The 13,007-nt window shown below is 34.9% G+C and overlaps 1 protein-coding gene across 1 annotated transcript in view; it reads left to right on the top strand.

Annotated features, from left to right (window-relative positions):
* Nucleotides 1-13,007, top strand: part of CSMD3 (CUB and Sushi multiple domains 3) — a 767,625-nt gene that overhangs the window by 477,416 nt on the left and 277,202 nt on the right. The window contains exons 21-22 of the mRNA XM_052787755.1: nt 2,382-2,597; nt 3,213-3,401. Of these exons, the coding sequence (XP_052643715.1) occupies nt 2,382-2,597; nt 3,213-3,401 (405 nt within the window). The remainder of the gene's footprint in view (nt 1-2,381; nt 2,598-3,212; nt 3,402-13,007) is intronic.

Raw genomic sequence — 13,007 nt, 5'->3', positions numbered from 1 at the left:
AAGGGTGTGTTTATCAGGATCTGCAAGCTACAGGTGCAGGGGGCAGGTGTGGAGCAATAAGAAGAAAAGAAGGTATCTGCTTGAAAAAGCTGAATAGTTCTCCAGTCTCTTTGAAGGGAAGCACAATCTAGAGGTCTCTAAGATCCAAGGAATTACTCTTGTTTCTCCATTTGTGTCTCCATCTGACAGCAAGACTAAGCATGTATTCCAAAGATGCCAATATGTACATAGGCATGTACAGCTGGTCACACAGACTAACATGGACAGAGACAAGTGTCTTTATTGGCACACACAGAAACACCAACAGCACCGAAACAGACATGAACAGCACAGGCAGCCAAATCCTATTTCTCCAGCTGGGCTGATAGGAACAGGAGTTTGCTAGGAGTTACACAGACTCACACATGCACACGCACATACCCCCACAACCTTCCAGGTCCTGGCCCAGCACTTGGCCCCCAGATCCCGCTCCCTCCAGGTGCTGCCTCCTTGTGACCGATGGCCCTTTTTCCAGGTGTTGGCCCCTGACCTCATCCTGCCCACCAGGCAGCCCATCCTAATGTTCACTAGTGGTCACACATGTGCTCACACTCTGGACAGAGGACACACTTACACACTAAATAGTCAGGAACAGAGTTTAAAAAGAACAGAGGACAGGCTGTGATGGTTAGGTTCAGGGATTAGTAAGAGAGGCTTAACCCTCTCAATTTTCCCGAACTTTTTTCTCCCTTATCCACCATGATCCCTCCCCTTACCTGCCTTTGGCCCTAAACATCTCAAAAAGTTTTGCAGTCTCCAAATACCATTTAAAAATCTCATATTAAGTTTTACATAATCTCACAAATTCCCTCAAATACTCCACAGTAAATTTCTAATTTCCATGAGGCTCAAGATAATTTTCTTTCCCCCATTCTAATCAGTTGCTAAGTTCTGGTTGAACTGCTACAAGATTACAGTGATACATTCAATGGCCCATCAGTCATAAACTTAAGAGTTCTGGTCTTTGTTAGTGTCTCCACTAAATACTGCTCAGTAAAGCTTGTGTATGCGTGTATATATTTTATTACTTCCCTCATTTCTTGTCTTTGCTTGCTATACTGAAATGTCCTTGACTAGGTATCCTCATAAACCAAGTGTCCTTACATTCCAGATACCCTTACAAGCTGTATTTACTAGGTGTGATTGAGTTGCATTAACATAAATGTCTAATGCCATTTGAGACAACCTCAGGGATCCAATGTATTGTAAAAAATACTACATGAGAATTGTACCGAGAGCTTCTAAAGCTGCACGTGAAGTCTAGAAAAGATAACCTCCAACACCTAAAGGGGCATGAGGTTCCTACGTTTAAACAGCTAAGTCAAGCACAGTATATCTAGCTTCAGTCTTGGACTTTGTTACCGTTTGGGAAGTTCTTGCAGGGCGGGGGGAAGTAGAAAGGGGAATTATTTGTTTGCTTTTTGATTAAATTATGTCTATTATTAAAAATCTGTTGTCCATGAGAGCAGCCAAAGATCATTTATCTTCATATACTACGTTAATCTTCAATCACGAGTGCATCTTCCTAAGCATTACATCATTAGATATATTTTACAGAGCCTGATTCATTGGTTTATAACTTACACAATAAAACTGAAAATGCTATTACACTAGAGGTGTCAATAACCACTTAAGCTAGCTAATGTCTTCTCCTGTTTCTTTTTCTTGACTTTTCTGTGCATTCTACCCAAAGATCATGGTCTAACTCTTAGTTACAGAAATGCAGAAAAAGTAATTTAATTGTTTGCCTTGACTTTTAAGTCTTTTCATTGCTATTGTGTTCAAGGATATAGCTTCCTTTCTAAATGTGTGATTTATATCTGATGGTTTTCAAAGAAACATACTGTTGACATATGCCACATCTTATTAAGAGATCTCCCTTTTTGGGGGAGGAGGTGCTGCTATTACTGTATGTGCCATTAGAATATAATGTCATTTATTTTATAACCTTTCCTTTCACTGCTGCTGTACAAGAATACTGGTGACTGTAAGAAATAAGGTTCAGCTTTCCTGTTCTGCCATAAACAGTTTGTAATTTTGAACATACATAGTGCATCACTGGATTTTACATAAAAATGCAAGCATATGTCTTTGAATTCTATAAATCAAGCATCCATATTTTGCAGCTCAAGGCAAAAGTAAAAGATAGTGTCAAAACAAAAAGACTGGCTACAAAGGTATTTTAATACTAAAATCGGGAAAGATACTAATTTTTAGAAAAATTGTATTATCTTCATTTTCTGAACCATGATTCATAATGAAATGCATGAATTTAATCCTTGGCTTAATTACATTGATGCTAACAGTGTGATATGTAAATCTAATTCTGTTTTTTCTAATAGGAGTGCAGTTCACCTTCTATACCTTTCATTTGGAGGATCATCATGACTACTTACTAATAACAGAGAATGGCAGTTTCACACAGCCATTAGCACGTCTGACTGGCTCAGAGCTTCCTTCACCAATTAATGCTGGTCTCTATGGAAATTTCAGGGCTCAGTTGCGCTTTATTTCAGATTTTTCAATATCATACGAAGGATTTAATATTTCTTTCTCTGGTAAGAAATACTTGTGATACCTGGCTCCTGAAAATTTTTTTTTCAGTATTTTATGTAAAGAGAAAAATAAAAGTTTAAAATTGAAGTGATTTTGATGAATACATATACTGAATCATAAAATTATGTAAGTTGTTTCCTAAGCACAACAATTTCAAAGCAAGCAAACCTGTGTGCCTCTGTAGACACATTTCTGCTACATGACAAATAAGATGGCAGTAAACTGTAAGACACATTATCAAGCGAGGGGAGGAAACAGAACTAGTCTAATTTCAGTTAGTGAAATTCCAGATGAGCCCAAGTGTCAATTATTTAGGCTTTTATGCTATGCCATTGTTTTCATTTGTTTTATGTACCTGAGACATTTATGGCTCTTACAAGACTGATAAAGCGTTTTGTGTTATGCACCTTAAAAATGTTGTGAATGTATTCATTAGTCTTACTTTTTAATGTAGCATAATTGCCAATTTAACATTCATGCATTACTTTTGTTTTAAAATCTGAAATCTGTATTGATAGGTGGAAACATACAGAAATTACTAGACTGCAAGATTATAAATATGACTGATAGAAAACACGTTCTCACTCGTACAAACTGACTTGCTCTCTTGTTTTCAGAGTATAATCTTGAACCTTGTGAAGATCCTGGGATCCCACAATTTGGTAATAGAATAGGATTTAATTTTGGAGTGGGAGATATTCTGACATTCTCCTGTTCATCTGGATATCGTTTAGAAGGTGCATCAGAGATTATTTGTCTTGGTGGTGGCCGACGAGTATGGAGTGCACCTCTGCCAAGGTGTGTGGGTACGTGGTCAGCTGCTTTCATTTGCTTGTATATGTAGTCATTGTCCATGGATTTACAGATTTACAGCATGGAAAAGCATGGTAATACACCTCTTACTTTTTAATGTAATCTCATATTCTCTGTATCTCCTTAGTCAAATTTATTTAATCTTTTCTTAACATATTTAGTATTAGAACTATTGGTGGACTTCATATTCTATACTTGAAAGCATTTCAAATTGAGGGTGCAATGCTTACTCTTCCTATTTTGATTAATAGGTTAGGAAAATTGGGTATTAATTTAAAACAGCGTTTACCAGTTCAGATGCCTAATAAGTGACTCATTTTTGTCAATGCAAGCTTCCAAGTGATACTTGTATTACAAAATTATGTAAATGTAGTTAGAGCACTTAGACCAGAGTTAACTTCATAAAACTAAGTCCCTGTATGGGAGTGTGGTCAACCTGGGCTTCCTATGTAAATTACAGAACTATATCCTCAGAATATCCTCAGAATACCCTCAGAACAGTTGTTCTGGTTTTAAAATGATGGCTAAGATAACTGACAGGAAACTCTTTCTGATGGTTCCTAACACTCTCCACTCATTGTAGAGGTAGTCTACATGTGTAGCTTTGACTAGAAACCTAACTTTTAATGGCTAATGTTGTCTGAGCTGAATTCTTCCTAAATGTCTTGATTTTCAGTTCTATTGAGAACTGTTAAAACACCACCAATAAAATCTCTAAAAAGTAGGATAGTTACTTAAGTGTCTGTATTTATTTTATTTATTTAAGAGTATATGCTATAGGGAAAGGTTTATATATCTTTATCAATGAGCATTTGAAATATTTTTTTTCATACTAATTTATATGATAGTAAAACATAAGTTTCTTTCAGAGTCTGATTGTATAATAACTATCAACTGATTATGTGCTTGCTTTTACCCAGTGTTAGTTACTGTATCATAGTTTTCATGTCCAAACTATTCCTATGCTTACCTTGGTATAACAAAAGTTCTGAATTTGGCATATGCATAAGTGACATTTATGTATCTATCTATAGAAGAGATGGTTTAGAAGCTGAGTCGGTGGAAAGCATGAATAAAGTTATTTCTGTGAATATTTGGTGAATTTGTAACCTTAATAATAATGAATGCATGCACAGTTGTGAAGACAGGTTAAATTTTAGTAATAAATTTCTGAAGTGTTAGTATACTGAAAATGAATTGGTAAATTATCAGTAAAGAAGAACTTGCACAGAAGCATAAATGAAAAAAACTGCTATTTAGTTTTCATGACATAGAAAATAATGTTTACAGTTGTGTGTTGGGGGGGGGGGGGAGAAAAGCTGGAACACAAGGTGTAAATTATTTTCCAGTCAACCTATTTTCTCCTTATCTTTGAAAATGGAATAGTCTCCACTAGAATTACTTAATCAGCCATTTTCGCCCCATAAATATCAAGCCATTGCCAATTTCATGCTTAATTTATATGCCATAATAATGAAATTCAAATAACTGGAGAGTAGAAATTCCTGTTGACCACTTTTATTGGATCCAGAAATTTACATATTGTTACTGTTGCTCACGTTTGGCATTTTCTGCCAAAATGATTCATGAGCTTTAATGCTTCTGATATCATATACACTTTCACATACACACAACCTCACGTGGGAACAAACCACTGTTCATAGTATTTGTGTTCAGCTTCTCAATACAAGAATACAGTACAAGAAAGACGCAGAAAAATTGGAACAAGTTTGGTGGTGTGCCACCAAGATGGTTGGAAGCTGGAGCACTGATCCAGTGCTGAAAGGTGAGAGAAACATGTCTTTTCAGCTTGAAGAAGAGACAGCTTCGCAAGAACCTAATATCAGTTCTCAACAGCTGTGAGATCATTAAGAGGATGGAGCAAGGTTCTTCACAGTGGTTTATGACAGAAAGATGAAAGGAAAAGGCATAAATTGAAATAAGAGAGTTTCAGACTGGAAAAAAGCGCAACCTTTTCTCAAAGAAAATGTTGAATAGTGGAACATATTGCCCAAAGAGGTTGTGCAGTCTCCATCCTTGGAGATTTTCGACATCCAGCTGGTTAAATCCCTCAGCAACCTGGTCTAACATCAGCATTGAGCCTTCGAGCAGGAGGCTGGACTAGAGACATCCTCAGGTCCCTTCCAACTTGAATTTGCCTGTGTTCTTGATCCTACATCCTCTTGATAGGTATAGTTGAGTCCCGTGGGTCATGATATCTCTTCTGTTGTCTTAGTAAATGTTCATAATGAATACCTATGCATTGTTACATATCTTAGCTCTCTACTTTCACCTGTGTCTTGGTCCTTTGATAGTGCAAGTTGCATAATTTTTAACTCATTCTATGGTCTTCTCGTATGTGAACCATTTTGGTTTCTTTAAAACAAAATCTTGTGGATATAATGATAGTTCACTACAGAATACCCTTCCAGTAGGTGATACGGGTAACACTGCACTAGTCTTCATCCTGCTTGCCAGTGGAGTCCTCCTAACAGCATTTTTGTTGACAGGCATAATCAAAGCCTGTTTTGGACCCCCAGTCACTTTCATACCACCATGCCAATCTTCATGTCATATTGCACATTTGTGTAACTTCATGCAACAAAAAAACCCACTAGTATTCTGGATGCAGCACTGTTCTTAGATAATTTTGGATACTCTGAGCACAGGAAAAATTATAGTTACAATTTTGGGCCACAGAGGCACCACACAGAATCTAGAGGACACCCCAAAACATGTTAATATTTGTTACAGACGTGCTTGGGCTTCTCTAGACAGACTTAGCTCCAGGCAATGTAGATGGACACCATACTTCACCATCTAGCCTGCGAGCCAGGGATATCTTCCAGGAGTGGATGCATTTAGCAGTGTAAACACAGGTAATGTGACCAAAGTGCTTCATTAGCATATGATAAAAGTGCTTCCATTCACATGATGGTCACAGTTGTTCTAGTCCTGTGATGAGAGATAGTATTTGAGGCCTTCAGAAAGAGTATGTGTCAGGGTGTCAGAACAACTGGTGTTATCTATGACTGGTTCCTAGTTCACATGCTCTTGATGTTTAAGACTCTAAGAAGCACAGAGGTTAGGACCAGTAAGAATGAATTTTTCTGGTGGTCTTTGTATGTCATTCATTGGCTGCAAATGGACTTTACAGTATGTTGGACTACTAGTAATCCTCAAGTTAACTAAGTTCAAAATCTGAAAAATCAATGGAATCATAAATATCTTGTGAAAATTCTTTAAACAGGAAGAGATTGAATTTAATATGTTAACAGCGCTTTACACTATTTTTTTTTGTTTCCAGTGTTTAAAATTCAGTGTGATTTGGGTTATCAGATCCCTTTAGATAACTTGAAATTTGCCATGCAGTTAAATAAAATAATCCTCCTTTTGGTAATACATGTTTATAGGTTTATGTATTCATTCTCTGTTTTGGTTATACGTATCTGTTATTTTCTTTTCCTGAGAATTTGACAAGATTCATAGTTCATTGATTTCTTTTAGAATTAAACTTAACAGATTTTACCAGAAGTTTAATGCAAAGGTGACTTAAATGTGTTGTAACCTTTAATTTACAGAAAATAAACAATAACATGGTAGCTATGGCAATATATGTAGTCCATGAACTAGCCATTTCAGATTCTCAATGAGTCATCACAGGATGATCTTCTACTGTCTTTGCTGTATTTCTGGTGCCACATACTGAATCAAAAGAACAAGACCAGCAACAGAAGGCACATTTCCCAAATGTGAGATAGGTCTGCTTGATGTGGTGCAGAGATTCTTGGAAATGCAGACCTACTAGACTGCCAGTAGACTGAGAATGTTTAAGAGTTAGTAATTATTCTCTCTGTAATATCTTTGAGTACAGACAAAACCAAACTATATTGTCTATATTTTTGAAACTAGCTTTTCTACCTATTTCATCATTATGCCATGCATATAATAATGGCCAACTAAAGGTCCAAACTACTAAGCATACTGTCAACATTTGAAAATTCTCAGTTATTATTATTCTCTGACTTATTCCCAGTATAGTTTTATTTCTGTTGCAAACTAAGGAAATAACAGATTGTGCTCTTTTGTATATTCATCTGTACATCATATATACATACATACATTTTTTAACTGGCCAAAACTCTAGGTAAATTGTCACTCTTCTCATCTCCCTCTTTTACCATGGGCAGACATAGCAAAGGGTTAGCCCATCAGTTAAAATGGTCTTCTTTGTGGGTCAGAATTTAATGTCAGCATTCACCCAATGCTCTAGGTCCTGTAAAAAGAAATAATGATTTAGATTTTTCATGAAAATTACAGAGAATTAATGGATAAAGAAGAACTCTCTAACTTTTTTCAATGAAAATTCAACTTTCATGTGAGATTCTATGAATTTGTTATTAGTTAAAAAAATCTGTAAGAAGAAAAAGTTAGCAAAGAGCATGCATGCTAAAAAATGTTTCAAATTTTGTATTAGTTCTGTCTTGCTTTAATACGTTCATTACTGATCTGCAAGTGAACTCTATGATAGCAGTTGATTAGAATAGATCCAGTCAGAAGAAAACTTTGAAGAACCTGAGAGATGTAATAAGCTAGATGAATGAACAGATAAACTGTATGATAAAATAAATGTAAGGTTGATAAATACCGTGAGGGGAAAAAAAAAATAAAAAGAAGACTCATTGCAGTTATACTTCTCAGGAATTCTAGATTAGTGGCATTAACTTAAGAAATTGAGTTAAGAATCACTGAAAACAAAATAAAAATGATATATTATATGGTAATTCATATAGAAGACTGGGGACAGACTGCTTGCAGTAACTTGTACTTTCATCTGAAGTATTTCCAAATTTAGCTCCATAAAAATACTATAGAGCTGGTAGGAGTTCAGAGAACGGTTAGGAAGAAAGATAATGAGCTTGTACACATTTTAATATAAAGAGAGATGATGGAAGTGTTTTCATATAATAAATAGCAAAAGTAAACTAGCTCAAAAGATTCAATTCTCTTTTCCAGTAATGCAAGAAGAAGGGTCATTCAGCTGAAAATAATACTTTAAAAAAGTAAAACTGTTAGAAATAAATAATTTTCCCTTCAACATTAATTAAATTGTGGAAATAGTTCTGGTCAATGTTATAAAGAAATTAAAAAAACAATTGTAGATGTCGGTGGATAACAAGATTATTTGGAATTCTTGCCAGAACATTTATCAAGCATCCCTTTCTGGATACAGAGAAGAGCAATGTGCCTAGTCCTGAAACAGAGTAGCCAACCATAATAAATTTTAAACCAAATAATTTGCCAGTGAATTAGAAGTTGTTTTTCCTCCCCTTACTCAGAAGCTGGATTAATAAATGATATCTATTAATTAATATTATTATTATTCAATTTATGAAGATATTCTTTTTCAAAACTGAATTTGAAATTACAACTTAGTGAAATTTTGAAATTAAGAATTAATAAATGAAAAAGTAATGTTCAAATAGCAAATATTTGTTACTGAATTTTTAAAGCTGAACTGCTGTCCTGGTTTCGGCATCAAGTGATGGCATTACCTGAATTCCATAGGGTTTGATGTTGTGCTGGAACAATTTTTATAACAAGTCTTTTCTACAAATGCAGAAATATTTTCCATATTTCTGTTTATTTAGATGGTTCTGTTAAATGACTAATAGTTTCAAAGTTGATAAACTGTTACAGAATTATTACTACTATTTGTAAATCCTGATGAATGTGATAATTACATTCACTAGTTACATGATTGGTAGAGATTCACACAAATACATTTGTATGTCTTGTTCATATATCTGTACAGCATTCCTAATATCCTGAATTTACCTTTATAGTAAATGCATGTATTCTCAATAGAGTTAAGAGTCCACTATATGATTCAGCTCATTTTGAGGTAGATGTCTATAGTCAGTCATGAATTGTATCACTTTTGTTTCCAGCATATGTATGGTAGTTTTAGTTAACTAACAAACAATGTTAACATACTGTCATTGGTTTGTTTTGATTTGATTTGGCTTTAGTTGGCTGTTTTTTGGTATCTAAATGAATGTTCCTTTTCAATATATCTAGAGACATGTAATGAATAATATTGTGAAAAATCATAACAATAGTTGAGAAATTGATCACATAATTCAATTCTGAAAACTTATATTTTTTTAAATATACGCTCTCATGATTAGCAAGTAGTAGTATCAAATACTTTATCCTGTGAAAGTTAATGTTTCATTACGCAAATAACTAAAAATGTGGAGGAGGGATGTTTTATTCTTGGGGGAAGAGGCAACTGTTGAGATCAAGTATATTTAATGTGGTCTTTCCACTTCTCTCTTTAGCTGCTTCCACATGTTGAAAACTGATGCCTTGTTTTGTATCAAAACATATCTATTGTTAGTCTTGTCAGATTTGTGGTCTTCCTTGCCTCTTGCCTCTGGAATTTCTGTACTTATCCGCTTACCTATCCTTTTAAGTGAACTTCCTAAAGCTCAACACTTTAGTCAAATCTGAGGCCTTACCGCTATCAAACAGAAGACACAGACAGTACTCACATTTATATATCTTAATCTCATGTTATCATAAGGAAGCCAGCCATACTGGTGGCTTATTCAAAGTATTTGATCTACTGTTAGTCCTTACATCTTGTGTGCAGTTGATTACTGATCATAAAACTTTTTATTTATTTTATTGATTTTTTTCTCCTGCTTATTCAGGCAAATTCCCCAATTTTTCAAGAACATTCAGAAGGGTATGTTATAGGAGAAGACAAAAGAAAGAAAAGAAAAATAGTAGCAGGAAATTTTGCACTAAACTAATTTTTTGAGACTGCTTTATTTAGTGCTGCATATTTTTAATAGTCTGAATAGTCTATGAAATGACTGTGACATAGTCTGAATGTTATAGGATCTTAATCTATGTGATGGGTTGACCCCAGACGGCAGATGAGTACCCAACCCAGATGCTTGCTCACTCTCTGCAGTGGGATAAGGGAGAGAACAGGAAGGTCAAAAGCAAGGGAAAAAACAAACCACAAACTTGTGGGTCAAAATAAAGACAGTTTAATAAGTGATGGGAAAAAAAAAGAAAAAAAAAGAAAGAAGTGATACAAAGGCAGTCGCTCAGACTGATGCCTAGTGAATCCCCAAGCAACAACTACTTTGAAAAAACTCTCACAGTTTTATTGCTGAGCGTGACACTCTATGGCATGAACTATCTCTTTGGTCATTTCAGGTCAGCTGTCACAGCTGTGTCCCTTCCCAGCCTCTCGCATGCTCAGTGGCGAGGCAGCATGAGGAGGCCTTGATGCTGGGCAAGCACTGTTCAGCAATAGCTAAAGCATTGGTCTGTTATCAACACTGGTTTGGCCACAAATCTAAAACACACACTATATGGGCTACTATGAATTAACTCCATCCCAGCCAAACCCAGTACAGTCTGTTAATAAATAGACATATCTAATGGTTAAAAAAAGAGTCAAGAAACTTTAAATTGCTTGCTTTGAACCTCAACATAGACAGTGAAAAAATTTCTTTTTTGATACTGAGCAATAGATTCTTTAAAAAATACTTAAAGTAAGTATGAATATTTGTTCACTTTTAGCTTTTTCTAGAAGCAAAATCTAAGCTGTTAATAGTCCTAAGAAATAAACATTTTCAGCAATATATTAGGGGCATGTCTCCAGCTTGTGGTACAGAGCACAGGTATCATCTTAAGTTTGTGAATATGCAGTTCAGTTATTTTCATAAGGTTATAGCGCCTCTGAACTGGTTCTGATGCTTTTGGAGTTCAGATGTCTCTGCCTAGTGCTCTTTATAATTTTCAATGCAATAGTTAGCTTAAAAGAAGCATTTAAATTTCCCTGTAGCTATGTTATAGACAAGAACAAGAGCAATTATTGTTGCTTTAAAGGGAAAATAATGAAATAGAAAAAAATTAAAGTTTTCTGATAATCAATAATAGAATGAAGATGATTAAAGACCTGTAAGAATACTGTCATTCCTTAGTTTCATGTTTTCTTTTCATACTTTATTCAAATAATAACCAAATGTAGTGTTCATATTCAGCACACACACTGCTTTCCTGGAATTACCTCTGTTTCTAGTGAAATGTAGAAAGTCATCTCTTTTATGCCAGGAATTCTCATGTCTTTCTTTCTCTCCCCTACCCTCTTCCATTCTCTTTTTTCCTTTCTTTTCTTCATTCCGTTATAAGGCTGCCCAATAGCCAAGTTGCATTGCCTTTCATTGTAACTGTTACGTCAGAATTTCTATGTATATGTAAAGAAAATAATCTAGTCTCTTCATAGCTTCCCAACTGTGTAGGGCATTTCCTTTGGCTTCCTCAGGGCCATACAATCTTCCAGTCTGCTAAACCTTAGCTGGAAGACACTGACTTTAAAATCCATTCATTTATGTCATGTTTATTGCATACTTTTCAGATAATATTGTATATGGATCTTTGCTGGTAAAGATTTTTGCTAAGGTGATGGTTGTTTTTTCCTGTTTACCTATTTAGTTTCATTGCCAAGCTAGAGTTAAGGTACTTTTCAGGGAATACCTGGGGAGTGAAAAATAGAAATGTCTGAAAGGTTATATTGTATGAGAGAAAAAATAAACTCAGTGTTGAACTGAAACACAATTATGTAACCAATGAAGTGAAGGTACTACCATAGGTACGTCTGCAGTAATTGCAAAGTCCCTTAATTAGCAGGAGAGCCATTAGCTACCCTCTCTACATCTTATTCCATATTGCTATTAGAGTCCTGCTGCATAGCTTTATCCATTTCTGTGCATACACAAAATTTAAGGCAAAGGTTGTTTTATTATTTTGGGTTTGAAAAAGTGTCCTTTTGCTAGTTTTAACTGAGTTTTCTTTTAATATGTGGAATGTTTTGGCAGCATGAATTCTCAGTTTAAGATCTGTGATATTGACTTGTAAATGTGTCATTGATTCCTCTCAGAACAAATTAATCCTAATCTTTCTTTTGCTTATCAGAAGTAAATTTATTCCTTTAAATATTTCTCCTATCTTTTCTGAGTATGTTGTATTTCTGTTATTTTCTCCAGGGATAGGATATCCTGAACAAAGCGAAGTACAGCCATTGAGGGCTCACTGTCTATTAGTATAATGGCATTATAATGTGATAAGCACTTTCTTAACATTTCTTATGTATTTTAATATTTTGCATAAAGTTTTAACTATTCCTGTTCACTGTGTAGAAATTTTCACTAAGTTCCAACAGTTGTCAGGTTATTTTGTGTTTTGGTTTGGTTGTGGGGTTTTGTGTTTTAGGGTTGTTTTGTTTGTTGGTTTGTTCTATGAGAATGTTGTAGTTATTTAAAGGCAAATTGTGCACATTGGTTGTTTAAATTCTCCTAATACAGAAAATGTATTTGTTAATATATTTTACCTTGTTAATACTAATGCAGCTCATTTGTCATGCTATTTCTCCATCCTCCTTTGGTTGATTGCAGTGCAGGAGCATATTGTTTAAAGAATATGGGACTCCTCCTCATTCTTATCAGCTGGCGCTATTAATTATGCAAAATAATAGTAATAATGTAAATAATTGTTTCTAATAAGGATTTCTTTCT

This window comes from Harpia harpyja, chromosome 5 (genome assembly GCF_026419915.1).
Source record: "Harpia harpyja isolate bHarHar1 chromosome 5, bHarHar1 primary haplotype, whole genome shotgun sequence".
NCBI lineage: Eukaryota > Metazoa > Chordata > Aves > Accipitriformes > Accipitridae > Harpia > Harpia harpyja.
The sequence above is the reverse complement of the archived record's forward strand: the minus strand, read 5'-3'. Positions and strand labels throughout refer to the sequence as shown.